The sequence below is a fragment of the Globicephala melas genome, chromosome 7, assembly GCF_963455315.2.
Source record: "Globicephala melas chromosome 7, mGloMel1.2, whole genome shotgun sequence".
In the NCBI taxonomy this organism is placed as follows: domain Eukaryota; kingdom Metazoa; phylum Chordata; class Mammalia; order Artiodactyla; family Delphinidae; genus Globicephala; species Globicephala melas.
In genome coordinates this window covers 38,797,660-38,816,683 of record NC_083320.1, presented here as the reverse complement: position 1 = coordinate 38,816,683, position 19,024 = coordinate 38,797,660, and the positions used below count along the sequence as shown (strand labels likewise).

Here is a 19,024-nt window from a genome sequence, read left to right as displayed (position 1 = left end):
CAGACCCTCTTTTATTATGTCCTCCATTGAAGACCCCATATTTTGAAAGCTTGTCATTCCTATACAAAGTGCCCTGATGCACAAAAATTAATTTTTCAACTTACATTTCATTTATTCCTTCATTCATTGAACAAATACGTACTGAGGTCATACTGCATGCCAGACATTGAGCTGTCCCCTGGTAGATGAGGATGAATAGTCTGCTCTCTGCCCACAAGAAGTTTGCACTCTGACAGCAAAATATGCAGGCAAATGGGACCCACTAAAGGTTATGCAGTCTGTGCTCTGTACTAGGGGAACTGGCTGGGGCCAGTAGGCACTGTAATCCAGCCTACCTTTGGCTCTGCTCACCAACCCATAATCCCTAGCTCAGGGCTGCATTTCTCCAGAAAACTGTAAGAAACCTTTGTCTAATCCAAAAAATTCATATGGGCTCTCAGTGGCCCTGCACACAATGAGTTACAAGTCTGCTCTGCAGAGTCAGGAAAGGCTTTACAGAGGACACTATCTGTGCCAAGCCTCGAAGGATTTATAGGTGTGTAGGGTTTGTCTGGATTGGCAACAAGAAGGACGTTCCCAGCAGACTGCCCGGAAGTGTGAGGAAGCATTGCATCACCAGGAAACCTGAGAACTACAAGTGCTTGAGTGATAGGAGCCAAGGCTGGACGTGAAGCCAGAGAGGGAGGTAGGGTCACATCAGGAAGCGAGGTGTGCTCATGCAGAGACCTTTCCCATTTATTCCACGCATTAAAGGGAGCTAGTGACCGGGCGTGGAGCTTGATATGGCACAGGTGCCATTAAACACACCAGGGAACAGAGGAAAGGGGCACGGTAGATGATGAATTCCGCGCTTGCAATCAACATGAGAAATACAAAGTTACCAATCGCACGGAGTGATAAATTCAATGGACGTAATTCAGTGATTGTTTTGTTAGCCTAGATCGATTTATTAACACAAATAAAGGTATAACTTTTGTTATGATTTTAAAAAAATATTCATAATTTCTTTATGATCCCAATTAATACTTTCTTAGACCATGAGATTTAGGGCAGGAATTCTCACTAAGACTAGTTCACAAATATCTGGGTAACCCGTGGTGGCGCAGCACAACCCCGACCCTCACCAGGTGTTCAATAAATGTGAATCAATGGAAAGGAATTCTATGACACTTACTACGCCCACTACTCATGCGTCATATACCACTTGGTGGCGGTGATGTTGGTTATCTATTCATTTAAATATCTATTACTTCCTTCTCTGTGTTTTAAAGTCCACATGGACAGAGATCAATTTATGTCTCCCATAAAGTTTTGCATATAATAAATGCATAATGAGTATCTAAAGGCTTGTTGGAGGAATTAGATTTACTAACTAATTAATATCTTATTCTGAAGTCTCATTAGGTTGTCTTGGTTAAAATGCATCTGGATCTATAAATACAATGTGGAATGTTCCCACAGTGGGAATTCCTGCACGGGGGATAATTAACAGAAGAAAGTCTTCAAACTATGCCTGGTAATCAGGTCACTTCTCACCTGTGGATGCCCCCTGGGAATAGGTGAACAGTACATACTTTTCAAATGTAAGAATTTAAACCCAATAGAAGAAAACCCAGTAAGGAACTGTTCCAGAATGAGAACTCTTAGAAGCCCAAACAAAATATAAATACCCTGGGTGGATACAGCACATTTCTTGCACACCTAAGGACTGTAAAATGTCATGCCAGCTCTGAAGGCTAGGGATTAGGGCCAATAGTCAAAATAGCTGAACTTACTGAATAATGTGTCAGGCATCATTTTAAGCACTTTGTATATGTTATCTCACTTAATCTTCAAAACAACTTCGTAATGTAATTATCAGTACCAATCCCTATTGTTCAGATGAGGGCATAAAGATACAGAAGCGATTTTGGCATATCTTGTCTGGAGTGGTCCAGAGTCAGACCTGAAGTTTAAGAAGTCACTAAAAATACTGAGTACCAATTACGCATTACGACTCAGCACGAGGGGCAAAACCACATTCAATTCAAACAAGGTCCTTGTTCTCACGGGGTTAGATCCTAGAGGGGGAGATAGACAGTCAACAAGTAAACCAATCACTAAACACAACGACTGAACTGAAATAAGTCCTATAAAGGAATTAAGGTATGACAGAGTGGCAGGTACACTGGGGGCAGAAGCCTGGAGGGCCTTTCCGAGCACTGAGCTGAGTTCTTAGGGATGAGAAAGCCAGCCACGTGCAGAACCAGCAGAAAAGAGTTTGGGCAGCAATTTCCAGAGTCTTGAGGCAGAGTTAAGTTTGGCACATTTCCTCAAGAAGGAGGCTGGTGGCTGTAGCTGGCGGGGGGAGAGTGTATGTGTTGAGGTTAGAAGAGTAGGCCAGAGCAGGCCACCCACCTGGCAGTCCTTGGCAAGGAGTACGGATTTTACTCTAAGGCACTGGAGGGGATGAGCAGGGGAGGGAGGTGATCTGGAGATTTCAGAAGCTCACTCTGGTTGCTGACCACAGAATGAACTACAGGATGTACGAAGAGAAGCAGGTGTGTAGCCAGCAGGCTGCGGCAGTAGCCCCAGGGGAGAGGGGCTGCTGTAGTGGACTAGGGTGGTGGAAGGAGATGAGCCCAAACTAGTTTTTGGTCTTGAAGCCAAAGAGAAGGGGATCACCATTCCTTAACAGCTGCAATGTCTGTCACTCACAAACACACACTTTATGATTTATAGTTGTTGTGACTTGGACGACTCTATTCTGTTGGCAGCAGCAATGCAAACTACTTTCATTCCATTCAGTAATTACAAATTATTTCAGCAGTATTTTACATTCATCACTGGAGTCCTTTTTCAGGCAAAGTAGGTTTTACGATCATCTTACCCACTTCCCAAAGTAAAGACCAATCCAAAAGGTACAGCATATTTAAGGATTTTTAATAAGGTAATATTCCTAGTCATCACTGGTGTATTTTCATTAGCATGTGCTGAACCAATGGCAGAATACAGTAAAACCTTAAAATATTATTATAAGACAGTATAAATTGAGTAAGTGGAAAGAAAGGGAAAGGGTGGAAGAGGGCCTTGTATCAGAGATTAAATGATGGAGCAGACTGCCGTGGGACCAGCAGGTGGTGGGGAACTGGGAGACCAAGGGGGGACATCCCAAGGCAGGCACAATACGGAAAAGTGGTGGTGTCACCAAGCGATCCTCCCAGTGTCCATCGCTTGTTCTGGATTTTTTTTTAATTAAAGAAAGTGACACCAGCTCCTCAGTTACTTTCCAATTTCCAAGCTGATAGCTCCAGTAGACAATGCTCTCTGTACTAGAGGAGGAAAAGCTGAATTATTGATAACATTGTAAAGCAGTATTTAATGACATGGAAAGTTATTCATGATTAGTGATATGTGATAAACAAAAAGCAGGTCATAAACAGTATAGGCGCTATGATTGTATTTTGTTTTTAAATGTGTGTCTTGTGTGTGTTATGTTTGTAGAAATGAGTGGAGGCATGTTTAGAGATTATCTCAGTAGTGGACTTTATATATATATATATATGTATACATGTATATTTTTATTATATACACATATTATTGTATTATATGTATTATATAAACAAATATTAAAAAATTTAAACTTCTTGGCATTTTTTGTGAAATATTTTCTTTACATAAGAATAAAAAGCAGAGTTTTAAAAATGAAAATAATGTCTAGCAATATAGGGGTAGGGGAGTGAGAGGTACAAACCATTATGTATAAGAGAAGCTACAAGGATGTATTGTACAACACTGGGAAATAGCCAATATTTTATAACAACTATAAATGGAGTGTAACTTTTAAAAATTGTGAATACTATATTGTACACCTGTAACACATACTATTGTATATCTACTGAACTTTAATTAAAACAATTTTTAATGAAAAATGTCTCATCTTTAAAAAATAGCTTTATCTTTTTAAATTCTATTCCACTGGAAAAGCTGTCTCCCTGAAACATTTCACAATTAACTCTTGCTTCTTATTTTTTAATTTGGGTCAGCATTTCATTTGTAATAATCTCCAGATGCAGCCATTGTCAAAAATGAATGTTTCCTCCCTTTGGCAAAACCAACACTCCCCCATCACGACTGCGGCTCTCCAACTCCTCTGTCCCATCATCCTACTTGGCAAGAACCTCTGAGATGAACACATAAAGTCTATACCACCCTTGGAGAGAGGATTTGACCTGCATTTTCCTGCTGGCATGTTAGCAGCCTGTTTTTCGGAATGTTTAAGAGCAACTGCAGTAAAGTGAATTTACAGTCTCCTAAGTCCATCAGAGCACAAGGGACCGGAAATCTACAGAAATGCAAAATATAGAGCTAACTACCAACCATGAAGCAGAGGAAGTACAGTTATGTGTTCAGGCTAGAAGCCTCCACAGAGACACCCGTCTGCCTCCATCATTATTTATCATCTGGTCTCCAGTTACTTTATTACCACAAGACAGAAAAAAAAGAGCCATGGATTCAACTTGTACTGGCTTCAGAGACAACCCTATATACTTTAATACACTTCTTGGCCCACATTGTGAGTAGTGCTATTCACTGCTACCGCAGTGTGGGACTAGGAAATCTGAGAAAAGAATGAGACTCACATTTGCTTTCTTGAAAGGTTTAAAGGCCTTCAATCATCCGTTTCTAGAAAGACTAAGATGCCCTCCCTTCTGCGGGTACTACCTGCCCTCATCCTTTATAGCCACTTCCAAGTCTCCAGGGTACAGCCTCCCATGCCTGACACGAGATGATGCCAGACCTCTTAGGGAATACACTTTTTAAGTAAGAACAACATTCAACCATTTTGTCTCCAGTGTGTACAAATGTCACATTTTAAATGTTAAACATCATCTTGCTAATAAGAAAAAAGAAATACATTGGGGATGACCAGCTTGAGACAGACCAGTCCTTTAGTTCTGCAACTCAAACCTAGCCGGAAAGATGGCTTCAGTGTATCTGTTCTGACGGTGGGAAAAAATGGACTCAGTCATATAAAACCATCTTTTTAGACCACAGCCAATCTTACAGATCTTTTTCACACTTAAGTAACACCCCACATTTCATAAAGGGTGATGACAACGTTATCAGTAAAGAAATCACTTCTGGGCTTCCCTGGTGGCGCAGTGGTTGAGAGTCCGCCTGCCGATGCAGGGGACGCGGGTTCGTGCCCCAGTCTGGGAGGATCCCACATGCCGCGGAGTGGCTGGGCCCGTGAGCCATGGCCGCTGAGCCTGCGCATCCGGAGCCTGTGTTCTGCAGCGGGAGAGGCCACAGCAGTGGGAGGCCCACGTACTGCAAAAAAAAAAAACCCCAAACAACAACAAAAAAAACCCCAAACAAACAAACAAACAAAAAGAAATCACTTCTGATAAAACTATATGGCCATGCATTGAAGTTCTCCTTTTGTGTTTTTCCTCCAAATGTACTTTTTTTGTGGAGCACATTTTAATAGTTTCAGCAGTATGGTGGCTCACAGAAGATTCACAATAAAAGGTTTAAAAGAACAAAGAGAACATACTGTCCCTAAGAACTTTCATACACATTATCTCACTCACTTGTCGCAAATACTCTTTGAGCATGGCATCGTTATTCCTACTCTTCAGAGGTGGATCAAGGCTCTTAGGATCACATCGCTAGTGTATCACAGGGCTTAGGTCTGCATTCATGCCTCCTAACAAGGCTCTATAAATTGATGAACTGTGAATTAGAATAGCCAAGTAGCTCTTTCTTCCTGCTGGACCTAAAAAGTCAGGGCTTGTTAGAGACAAGGTATGAAAATGGTCTGCTTGCCTAATGTGCCTCATATCATCTTTATGTATGGCTATTTTATAATCTAGGTAGAGCTAGGAATCTAGAACCTAGAGCCTTAGGTCATAATGCAGAAAGGAAGAAACAACAACGCCTGTTGCTCAACCATATGTATGCAACAATGTGAAGAAACCCACCATTTATGATGACTCAGCACACGAACTTCCTGGAGCTCCAGGCGGAAGCAGACAAGTGAATAGGGCCCGACCCCCAAGATTCTTCAGCAACCTGTTGGTGCTACTTATTGCTCCACTAAACCTAATATACCACCCCTTCCCTGGCCATTTAAAGATGGAGAAATGGAGGCCCAGAGATCAAGTGATCTTCTAGGTCCCGTTAGCTGGTGGCAGAGGTGGGCAAGAACCCAGGTGGTCTAACTCCCAACCCTGTGCTCTTTCCAATATGCTACAGCCTGACATATATTACAGACAATGGTGACGGAAATCATAATGGCAGCCACCATCGACTGGATGCTTACTCAGGGCAAGGGTCAGTAGTAAATGTTTTATATGAACGATTTCCCTTAATCTTCAGAATTACTAACCTACAAGGTAGATGAGGAAACAGAGGCTCAGAACAATTAGGCAACATCTCCAAGAGCCCACTGTGGGCAAGTAACAGAACTGGGATAGAGTCCAGTCTCTCTGAAGCTTAAGTTTGTTGTTTATACAAAATTGCCTTTCTCTGCTCATCAGGTTTGGTGAAAATTACAGTGATTAAATATGAACAGCTGATATATCGGCCTATGGTTACAGTTTATTCCGTCTACTTTACATAAGCAAGTCTTTACAAAAACAGATTTCAAGAGAAAGAACACAATTCATCTGTCCTTTCCTGCCTCTTTAATGCTAATCCTTGAGTTTCTCAGAAAAGTAAAAGGTCCTACTCAGATACTGTAAATCTGCTTTTGAGTTGCAAATTTGGTCTGAGGGGAAAAAAGCGTGATTCAGACATAAACAAAATAAAGTACTTCTTTAAATAATGAAATTAAAGTCTCTTACATTTGGAACACCAGGTAAGCCAGCTAATTACTTAGGTGTTTGGATGCAGTGCCTCTGTTCACAGACTGACATGCACCCAAAGCGACTGAAGAGGCTCAGGCAGCCCTGAGCTTGCTCTATTCATTGCTCTCTGTATCTGTATTTTCAGCATGCTTTTTTTCACATGTTGATGCTTAGAACGTTATTCTTAAGAACCAGTGTTGTGCAATTGCTAAGAAGACAGTCTTGTTAACACGTTTCTCAAAGTCACTTGTAAAGTTGTCCCTTGGTATCCCCAGGGCATTGGTTCCAGGGCTCCCTCAGGGAATACCAAAATCTCGGATGCTCAAATATAAAATGGCATGTTATTTGAATATAATTTATGCACATCCTCCTGTATACTTTAAATCATCTCTAGATTGCTTGAAATACCTAATACAATGTAAATGTATGTAAATAGTTGCCATGACACAGCAAAATTCAAGTTTTGCTTTTTGGAACTTTCTGGAACACCCCCTCCCCCCCTCCGTACGCGGGCCTCTCACTGTTGTGGCCTCTCCCGTTGCAGAGCACAGGCTCCGGACGCGCAGGCTCAGCGGCCATGGCTCACGGGCTCAGCCGCTCTGCGGCATGTGGGATCTTCCAGGACTGGGTCACGAACCTGTGTCCCCTACATCGGCAGGCGGACTCTCAACCACTGCACCACCAGGGAAGCCCTCTAGAAATTTTTTTTAAAAATATTTTTGACCTGTAATTGGTTGAATCTGTGGTTGGTTGAATCCGCGGATACAGAGGGCTGACTGTACTTAAACAAACTCAGGATAACATCTTGAGGAAACTAATATCACTTGGGAAGATTTAACCTCCCCAGATTGCAATTTCATTATTAGTAAAATGAGAGGCAATCCTTTTTACCTCAAAAATTCAATATATTACTGCTGACTAGATAAAGGAGTTCTGAAACCAACTGTTCTCTACTCCTCTTTTGTTCATTTGCTCTCTCCTTTTCTTTTGCTTCAGCTCCAGTTTGCTCCATTCCCCACAAAACACTTTTTTTTTTTACTCACAAAGACTGCCTTACTAGTCTCTTACATTTATTAGTAGCAGCAGAAAAGCAAATTTTTCCACTCCAAGGAAATGTATCATCTTATTACAAATGAGAGTACAATGCAGAAATCATTCCCAGGGAGGTAAGGCATGTATGATAGAGACTGAAGAGGCACAGAGCACAATTACATGATTTAATGTTCCTTAGAAACCACAATGGTCGTTTTTAGTGAAGGGATTCTAAATAGTTACCAATGATAAACTTAAAACTAGAGCTTCTGGAAACGTAAATTAGAGCCACAATCATAAGAAGCCACAAGTATGATGACCAATGTTGCTTTTCCTATTGCTAACAAGTGCTTTGGTTCTGTTGCGTTTTGTATTTTAAGATATGTACGTATGAATATACGCTATTGATACTATGTATAAAATAGATAACTAATGAGAATCTACTGCATAGCACAGGGAACTCTACTCAGTGCTCTGTGGTGGCCTAAATGGGAAGGAAATCCAGAAAAGAGGGGATATATGTATACATATAGCTGATTCACTTTGCTGTACAGTAGAGAGTAACACAATATTGTAAAGCAACTATACTCCAATAAAAATAAAAAAAAGATATGTATGTATGTATTCCAAGTATGACCAGGAAGACCTTTTTTCCTTCATTTAAAAAGGTAATCTGAGGTAAATTCATTCTAAAAGTTTTTTCCACTCTCCCAAACTTTCAGCATAAAAATGGTAATAAATCAATATATATATATATACGCTAAAGGTCCTACCTAGGACACTGTAGTGACAGTAAAGAAGTATCTTCTACTTTACCTGGGAAGAGCGGTGATTTTCCCCCATTTCTCCACACAGAATCTTCTTGGGCCGTTACTCCCTCGGAGAGAAGCAAATCCTTCATAGGGAATGCTGGATGTGCCTGTAACAAACTATCAACCCAAGAAAACAGAAGGAGAAGGTGAAGCCAAGAGACCAGGCTCCAGGCAAGGTTGACATCGTTCATGTGCAGAGGTGCTGGGGAAGAGCAGCCTGCTGCTCACTGGTGGAAAAGCTCACAAGATAAAACTTTATAGACATAGAATAGCTGTAACACGAGAATTCTGGCAAAGAGCTGGAGAATACCAAGGAAGGACAGAGCATTATAAAGAGAAAGGGGATGTGGAGGATTTGTAGAAGATACAGCGTCCTGTACAGCTGACCAGCTTAGAAGCTCAAACCATGTATACTTCCCATTCGAGATTAATAAAGTGGGCGTATCGATGAACCTAAGTCAACTTAGCATTAGTCCCTGATCGAACTGAGGTGAATGAAAAACAAAGAGAACTTCTCGTCCTGCAAATTTGAGACCCAGATCTGTGATCCAAAGGAGCCAAGATCCAGCCTACTGGTAAGGCTTTGCCTGAGTGACCAAAAGGCTTCCTCATGTCTGATATTTCTTTAGCTGCAACCAACCAGCAATTGCCCTGTATAACTATAAACACCACAAGAAAATGAGTTAGTTTTCCCAGTATTCTTAAACTTCAATATTATCTCAAATTTGTGGAATGTTAGATGGAAGAAAAGAGAGGACTCTTTATCAAGGAACTGGGTCACTTCTTAAGGGACTGAAGATTATCTCCTTCAGTTGCCAGGGATGCTGGCCTGCAGAGTACCCAGGGACCTCTTGTGGAAGGGATCCAACTGCTGTAAAGGCAGACGCTGTTGCTGGGATTCTTGGATGGGAGTCGGTACTTCCTCACAACTCTAATGACATGCTTGGACTAGGTTGGGGATGTTCTGCATAGTGATGGAACCACAGACCCACACAGTCAGGAGAGTCTGAAGACAGTATATCCCGAATAAGTAGATAAACCTAAATGTATTTACTGAGTATACTTAGCAGTTATTAAAAATTTGCAATTCCAAAAATAACTATATTAATGCATTAAAAAGATGAACTGATGGCATCTTACCTGTAACAACCTTAGTCGTTGTTCATTGTTGAATCTTTCCACTGCAGCCCAGAACCACCGAATTACAATATGATTGTCATGATATCCTATCAAAGCAATCATGAAAGCCCGTGTTACTTTGAGTTTTCTATCTTAAGTCACCACGACACTGGCAAGTCGACAAAAGACCCCCAGACATAAATCATCATCTTGGATTCGTTAAAGGTTATTTATAATTTAAGACCAAGGAATTACACTGTAAATGTGATCACATGAGTGTCAGAAGTTAAACAAAACACTAAATGAAACCAAGAAACCTCTGTTTCCATTTAGTGGTCACTAAATGAAGCTAGCGGAGGGAAGAAAACAAATGAGTTATTTTAACCATACCGTTTCTGAAAAATATAACTGCTGTTACTGGAAATGTTTAACCCTTTTGGTCATTTATTTAAGAAATAATTTTCTAGCGCTGCTATGCCAAGCAGTGTCCTAAGTTTGGGGGACAATGGCAAAGGAAATAGTCCCTCACAGGGCTTCTGGTAAAGGAGAGACATAAATCAAATAATTATTCAAATCAATATATAATTGCAAACCATTCTAAAACTATATATTATGTTCATATTTTAAAAGCAAATTACTTTTTATTAATAAAAAGGGAAAATAAGTTTATTACTTTAACTCCTTCAACAAATAAATCTCAATCATCAACCTAAATGTTACTTTTATTCCATACTTTACTAGAATTTAATAAAATGTCAAAAGTATCATCCCACAGGTGGATTGAGGAAGTAACTGTGGATTCTAAAACCTTCTGCCGAGAAAAATTAAGTTCAGAGAGAAGGTTGACGAGGATTAAGGCACAGTTAGTGATTCAAACCAATTAGCTGACATATTCAATGTATAGAGAGCTACTCTAATTCTGAGTCAGCAGCAGTTAAGTCCTAAATAGAAGGTAGGTAGAAACCATTTTCATTGAAATTTTTCCTCATATGTTTCCGTGGCTGTAGGATTTGGGGAGAATCTTGCCTTACTGTTTACCATTTGATCAGCGATGCCCTTGGAGAAGAAAGGGATCCAAATGAAGCGTAAATACAACTAGACTGGACACGGAGATGCATCGGCTCCTTGTCCTGCCTTTGGCAAAGACCAGCTGTTTGGTGCTGAGCAAATACTTTTCTAATCTATAAAATAAGTGCGTTGGCTCTTTATAGCTTTAAAGTTTTCTGACCCTTTGAATCAGCCCTTTTATGCCTCTCCTTTGCTGTCTGTGCCAAACCATTTGGAGAAGGAGGAGGAGTGAAAATGTCTCATCCTATTCTCTAGAAACAGCTGCCCTGTGAACATATGGCAAATGGCAGCAAAGCCGCCCCTTCATTCAGTGCCAAGTAGCTGGGTTAGCAAACATGGCAGCTGGGCATGTCGCCATTTTCCTGCCCCCTCCCCCCAGCCCTCTCCTCTCAAGGATTTCACTTGATAAGACTGACAATAACCATAGAAATAGGTACTCGATTAGTCATATACAGTGAATAAAAGTCTATACTGTGTAAATACAAAACTGGCTGACTTGATGAATGGCATTGCTATTAGAATCTCCTGGGGTTTGGGGACGGGGGCGGGAAGGAATGAGCTAATAGCATTTATGGTAAGATGTAAGTTATGTAGCATGTTGGAGAAACTGTGTTCTAGTTAGTGAAAATAGTTAACAAAGTTATAATAGCCAAGGTCATATTTGGATTATACACGGGGCCAATTGGAAAAGAGTTATTACAGCAACTGGACTTCAGAAATAGCAGCAATGGACACTGCAGTTTAATATCATCTTTCAGAGAAAATGGACGGGCAAGGCCAGCCCAGGGCAACAGTGATGGGCTGGAAGAGCCAAGCAGAGGCCAAAACAAAAGCAACTGAGCCAACGTTAAGGTATTTTTTCTACTCCAAACTTTTTAATTGTTTTTTTTTAAATCTCTGTTTCAATTTACAGATAATTGGAGAACTGCTCAGCTCTCATTTTAGTCTAAGTGATTAATTCAGTGACTTAAAGACTGTATTCTTCACTCTCCAAGTTCAGAACCACTGCTAACCTCTTACATTCTGACTTCAAAAACAAAAACAAAAACCAACTGTCATTTGTCACGACTTTCTGAACACTTTATAACACTACAATAAATTTCAGAAAATGTATTCTTTCTTTGATTAAAAGTATTGAATAAAACTTTAACTCTGGGTTAGCATCAGGTCCCTTTCCATGCATCTTGATTCAGCAAATGTCACAGGCTTCGATGCCAATTACTAATTGAAAAGTTGTATTGATCTACAGAAGTGCCAGTCCTAAAACTTCCCATTTGGTGACGTGTGTAGTTTTTAACTAACCTTACAGCAGTTTCCTTTTCAGTTGAACTTAATGCTTGAATTTTAGAAGGGCTTGTTCAAGAAACTTGAAATCTGAGAACCATATCTTACTCCATTCACGTGTTTCAACTGTGAATTACAACTGGTAAGCAGTTCAAGTGAAATGTAGAAAAACTGTGTTTGTTCATTAAGAAGCTCAGAGGGTATGCCTCTTCAGGTTTGAGGATGAAGGCAGAATAGGTGGAATTTGACCAGCTGGGTATGAGCTCCCTGGTGCTTCACTAACACCACCATAAAACCATTAATTGATGTTCCTATGGCCACATTCCTTCACTAACAATTAAGAGTTACGACATCCTTAGATGGTGTGTAAACAGCTCTCCTTCCACTTGACAGATGAGGTAGCTAGGGAAAGAAGGGCATGTACCTTGCCCAAGGTCTCAAAGGAGCCTGCATCAGACCTATGATTAGAGTGCAAGTGCCCCTGTCTGTCCTGGATCCAGGCCAACGTGCCAAACCGCTTGCTTCCCTCTAATCTGAAACTTTAAATCCAGCCATCTATAAGTCAAATTTCACCTCCTCTATATTCTGTGTTGTTCCTCCAATCACTTAGGTCTATTTCAGCTGTGCCTGCGATGACCAGTTCTAGTTCTCTCGCATCAAAAACAGATACCAGCCTGGCATCCACGACCTGTGGAATAAAAAGAATATAGGACATGGCTTAAGAACCTGGAGAAGCCTCAGCTATAATTAAGCCTCATCAGAAAAGGAGGGCACAGGGAGTGTTGGGAATACTATGGATGTATTCTGTGGAGGCGCTTTAAAACATGTAAAGCTCTCTATAAATATATTTTTAGTACAAGGTTGATGAGGTTTTCAACAGAATTTTTGTTTTATAATTGGTCACTGATTAATCCAGTTTTTTTTTCTCTTTGGGAGAAGATCTAGTGCTCCAGTCACTTTCACAGTTTATTTTTATTTTAGCTATGGCTTTTTCACAGAAGAAGTCATATGGAATACTTGTTACAACTCATTCTGACCCTCAGATACGATCATTTCACATATCAGGCATGAGATCTGATTACACATATCTAAGCATGAGTAAAATGCGTGACTTAAATGTTATTAGTGGTCATTAAATCGTCAAATGCTATTTGAATGCAGGTCATTTTATTTCAGTGATTTCTTGTAACAGGGCAATAAGCTTTTTTTGTGTTCTTAAAACACACAGGAAAAATTGTTGAAGTGTTTGAACTGAAATAGCAACGGTAAATATACCAAAGAGAAATGGAAATATTGCACACATATGAAGTACAGTGAAGTGGACCAAGGTATTGCTGACATCAGACTGAGAACCCCACTCCTGCTGATTGTCTTTACCTCATAAAAGCCACGCACTAAGCTCTCTGTTTGCTGCACGACACCCCTCTCAATCCTCCATTTCACCATCCTCTCGATGTACTCCTTCTTGTTCTTCTCGGTGACTGGGATGTTAGCACCCCCTGGTTTTAATTCTCGTTCGGTAATCTGCGATTAAAAAACAAAAGGACTGACCACAAAGCAATACTCTTGATGTTGTAAGACCACTGCTACCAATGAGCTGGAATCAGCCAGCTACCTGTCTCTGCCCTGGCCCGGGTATATCCCACAGGCAGAGTGTGTGGCACCAGCACAGAGCCCAGGCACCCACTGATGCTCAGGGAAAGCTAAGTAATGAGCAGACGTCTGAGAGCCTCAGTGGTTGAAAATGTATGTGTTGCGGGGCTTCCCTGGTGGCGCAGTGGTTGAGAGTCCGCCTGCTGATGCAGGGGACGTGGGTTCGTGCCCCGGTCTAGGAAGATCCCACATGCCGTGGAGCGGCTGGGCCCGTGAGCCATGGCCGCTGAGCCTGCGCATCCGGAGCCTGTGCTCTGCAACGGGAGAGGCCACAACAGTGAGAGGCCCGCATATCGCAAAAAATATATATATATGTGTTGCAAGGTTAAGCTTTAAATCCTGATTAAACAAATAAGTCTTTTAAATGGAAACAAAAGGGCTCCAGATTCTGTCCCACTGCTATTTGAATGTTTGACAAAAAGACATTTTCACAAATTCCTTTAGGATTCACAATCAACTATATATAGAAAGCCAATATTTAGGTAAACGTTTACCTTAAGGAAGCAGAATTACATTCAAGCGAATGTTAAACTGAGAACTTCTTTTCCAAAATATGAAATTCAGGAGACCAGCCAAGTATTAATGTTTAACTAAGAATATTAATTATGAATTAGCATATAATTTCTGAAAATCTTTTGACCAACTCTTCTACCAACTTTTTAAAAAAACAATATGTTTCCAAACCTTCACCAAAATATTGTTTACTTTCCCTCAGCTTCAAAACAATCCATTTCAGTTGTTAAACATGAATGAGAGGTAAGTACAAGGGCCAATTAAATAATTTAATATTCAACTCTGGGGTAGCATGGATATTTAAAAACTGTATTTGGTACAAGGCACATTCTAATATCTTATGAGGATATTTTAGTTGGAAATAAAAAGATTGTTTACAACATACAAATAGTGCAGTCTACAAATTAGAAAATTTTAATCTGAAGTCGGCATTAGAATAACCTTTATAACCAAGAATATTGTAACTGTACATAAACCTGGGTTTAAACCACCCAACCAACCACAAATAAATAAGCATCTGATCTTAGGCCACTGAATTAATTCTTCACCAACCAATAGCCTTCAATTACCACACTTAGTCACCAGTTATTCACACACACAGACCTGCCCAAAAACTTCTTCGTTCACAGTGAACGTGAGGTCCAGGATGTCATGGATGTCATTGTCTTTCATCCACTGCAGGCTCTGGTGAAATTCTTCATCAAGGTATTCTAGATCACTCAGGTCACAGAGACTAAGATGATAAACAGAAAAAAAAAAATGTAGTCATGGCTATTAGCAAAAACCCAGAGTTGTGAGGAAAGAAACTAAGAAATAATGACAAGAACAAGATCAACTAAAACAGGCAGTGATTTCTGGAATGTTCTTCGTCAAAGTTAGTAACCAAACCAGTGAAATAATTCAGAAATATGACATAAAATTGAAAAATTCTGATATATAAAATGCCTTAGGAATCACTCAGTTTGTTTTGTCTTTTAAGACACAGAACTGGAGGTGCAAAGAGTGGCTGCCGTTTGCACAGTCACCCACGATTAACGCCAGAGCTGGAAATGGAACTCGAGCTGACCACTTGGGTTCAGTATTCTTTGGCTATGTTATACAATCTTAAATTATCATTCTCCTAATTAGAAATTCTTCGTATGTTTCTATACTGTACTTTAACTTTTTTTTTAAAAGACTAGATTCTGTGATCCACATTCACATACGTCCCTTTTTTCTTCATGGTTCTTATTCTTTCTGTGATTCTGAAAACTGAAAGCTACAGAATTGCTCTACAATTATAATGGCTTTCTAAGAGAAGATCTACATGAAGTGGAGTTACTATTATATGACCCTGTTGTAAGATGGTAGCAATTGATTTGCTTTAGTTGTCTTGAAACTTCCTCCCATCAGCCCAATTTCAAAGACCATTTTGTTTAGTTCAGTCTACACATGTATTAGGCATCAAGTATGTGCCAAGTATCTTAATAGCTACTTGATAAACAGTTACTGCCCTCAAGGAGCTAATGGTCTAGTGGGAGAGACAGGGACATAAATAGATAAGTTAACGTAAGGTGATAAGTGATAGCCTAGGGTGGGTAACACTTATTATTAGTGCACTTCTTTATATGTACATTACACTTCAGTTAAAAAAGAAAAAGATAAGGTAGATATAGGGACCTCCCACAGCAAACATGCAAAGCATTTACTTTGACCTGGAGATTTAGAAGAAGCCTGTTGGAGCAGATGATACCTATATTAAAGTTTGCAGGATGTTTCAAGCTAGAGAGGTAAAGGGGAATGGATGAAAAGGAGAAGAAGGGGAAAAAGAGAGACAGGAGAAGAAGACAACCTGAACAAAGCACAAAGGGATGGAGTATACAGATTTTCCAAGCATACTGGCAGCACCAGAGAGTTAACCACAAGACAGAATGTCTAGAGAATGAGGCTGGAAAGGTAGCTGGGAGCAGGTCTGAACGTCATTCTAAGGAGCTTGGTGATTCAGAACTACTGAAAGGTTTTAAAACAGGGAATGACATGGTGAGACATGAGATGTGACTTTAAATTGTTCTTCTGGAAGTGGCAGTGTTGAGGATTACTTAAAATTGGGGGGGGGGGCGGTAATCATTGGGTGGAAACCAATTAATAGATCACTACAGTAATCTGGCCAAAATAAGATAAGGATTTTAATTAGGGCACAGCTATTAGGGTAGAGAAGATGAATTTAAGAATTATTTAGGAGGTGAATGTGGAAATTAATAAATGGTTTTACTGGGTAGTATAAAGAAGTATATCTAAAACAGGACGGCAAATGAACTCAAGTTACAAGACAACTCTGATTCATTGGCAGTCTTGAGGGCCAAAAGTTGAAAAATTCCTGAGGCCACAACGAGTTCAGCAGGAAAAAGTACCTAAATGATTTGTGACCTGTACCATGGGAATGGGGTGGGAGGTGGGGAAGAGAAGAAATTGTGCTGTGTATTCACCATCCCTGTTTGAGGATGACGCCCAATTTCTGACCAGAGTGACTTGAGAATGTTGGCACCTTGATCTGTGACTGGGCATATAAGGGAGAAGGTATATTTTTAGGTCAGGAGAAATTGATGAGTCTAGTTTTAACCATGTTGATTCTGAGGTGCCTGTGAGACATACAAGAGGAGATATTCAGTGGAATGTTGACCACTTGAGCCTACGACTCAAGGGAGATCATGTCTGTGGGTGCGGATTGGAGAGTAGATGAGACAGGTAAAGAGATAGCCCATGAGAGCACACAGAGAGAGGAAAGCAAGGGGACAAGAATGGAAGCTTCAGGAACATCAAGGTTTAAGGGCAAGTCAGGACATCCACAAAGGAGGCATAAAAGTGAAAGGAGAACCAGGAGAGCACAGTGTCACATAGGCCAGTGAAGGAAGAACGCAAGAGAAATGGGTGGTGGGGTTGGGAGGGGTCAACAGTATCAAAAGCAGCAGAATGGTCTATTAAGATAAAGACTAAAAAACATTCTTTAAAAGCTTCCATAGGTTATTGGTGGGAAAAAAAGCCAGGCTAAAATGTGTTGAGGGTGTGTCAACAGTCAGTGTAGACTACTCTTTCAGGAAGCTTAAATGGAAAATGAGAGATAAGGCAATGAAATGGGAAGGTGCAAATGGGCCAGAAGAACCAGAGAGGCAGAAGTCAGTGTCCAGGTGCCCAGGACTTCATCGGTCCATATACCAAAAGGGAGGATGGCAAAGGTCTTCCTACTGACCCTCTTTAAGAACTATTAGAAATACTTTGCTTTCAATTGAGCTCTAGGCTTCCATTTTGACAGAAAGCAGATACATGGCCTTGGTTAAGGAATGAGCTGGTCAGAGCCATGCAATCATTCTGTGTTTTCTCATTGCAAGTTTGAGCTACTACCCTCACAGATAGTTGCCTTCTTCTGTTCATCCTTGAAAATGACTACTGATTCTAGGACAGAAACTGTTTGCTCTACATTTCACAATAATTGCAATCTTTCATTGTGCTAACAATGAAGAAAAAATTCTGTGAATGCTAAATTTTCATCTGCCATCGTAAATGACTGTCTTGCATATAGAGAGATCTCAAGATAAATATGAGACTTTAAAAATATTGCACACCTCTAACAAACAAACACATTTTAAAAAAAAGAGAATGAAAATATGAACCAAGAATAAACAGTTGAAAGTTTGCATAAAGCAAAATGTAAAATGCATCTTGTGAAAGATGGGGGGCTGTGAGTCACCAAGACTAAGCCACAACTATTCTATTAATAATCGGCATTAATACCACAGGAATTCCAGCACTGTATTTGAAGTACAAGTGTTTTGAAGACACATGTGTAGCAACAAATGAGAATGAATTATTCAGAGTGGAGCAAAACTAAGCCTTTGGGAGCAAGACAGGAATAAAGGAACAGAAGCTGGAAAAATCCAGTAACCACTTTTGAAATTATATTAGTTGATTAGTTTCAGAAATCTAAATCACTATTAAGTAATAGATTTGAGATAGTGAGCCGATAAATGACATTGTCAAAAGACCCCTTTTGATAAAGGAAATATTACATTCTTTACATGCTAATTACATAAGCAATAAAAACACTCTTACATTCTGAGAAGAGCCTTATAAAAGGGCCGTGTGAAGAAGGCATCCAACAAATACTGGTGAATTAGTGCAAGACCAAGGATCCTACCACTGAACCGGAACCTGTGAAGGAAAAGCAGGAGATGGCTTACACATCATGGAGCAATTTCTTTCCTTTTTTTTTTTGCGGTACGCGGGCCTCTCACTGTTGTGGCCTCTCCCATTGCGGAGCACAGGCTCCGGACGCGCAGGCTCAGCGGCCATGGCTCACGGGCCCCACGGGCCCCACATGGGATCTTCCCGGACCAGGGCACGAACCCGTGTCCCCTGCATCGGCAGGCGGACTCTCAACCACGGCGCCACCAGGGAAGCCCCATGGAGCAATTTCTGAACGGTTCAATTTGCTCTCAAGAATGCTTTCCAGCTCTAATCATCTAAGTTTGTCCATGAGAGTCTGTGTGCACTGCAGGCTGGGTCTTCATTAGGCTGATAGTCACATCTCCTTGTAGAAGAAATCTGTTTCACTCTGATGTTCAGAGAGATACTGCTCCACTTTCACCCCGTGTCAGTAATGTCCACCATGTAGCACCCTACATGGCCAACATGAATTTCCTGTTAGCATGGCAGTGAAATTTCCCTATATCACTT

At 40.5% G+C, this 19,024-nt stretch overlaps 1 protein-coding gene across 7 annotated transcripts in view; it reads right to left on the bottom strand.

Moving 5' to 3' along the window:
- HECW2 (HECT, C2 and WW domain containing E3 ubiquitin protein ligase 2) overlaps positions 1-19,024 on the bottom strand; it is a 417,892-nt gene that overhangs the window by 13,890 nt on the left and 384,978 nt on the right. For all 7 annotated transcript variants that reach the window (XM_060302114.1, XM_060302116.1, XM_060302118.1 and 4 more), the window contains exons 23-28: positions 18,401-18,499; positions 14,918-15,047; positions 13,526-13,672; positions 12,722-12,836; positions 9,818-9,903; positions 8,682-8,794 (exon numbers count right to left, since the gene is read on the bottom strand). In XM_060302114.1, the coding sequence (XP_060158097.1) occupies positions 8,682-8,794; positions 9,818-9,903; positions 12,722-12,836; positions 13,526-13,672; positions 14,918-15,047; positions 18,401-18,499 (690 nt within the window). The remainder of the gene's footprint in view (positions 1-8,681; positions 8,795-9,817; positions 9,904-12,721; positions 12,837-13,525; positions 13,673-14,917; positions 15,048-18,400; positions 18,500-19,024) is intronic.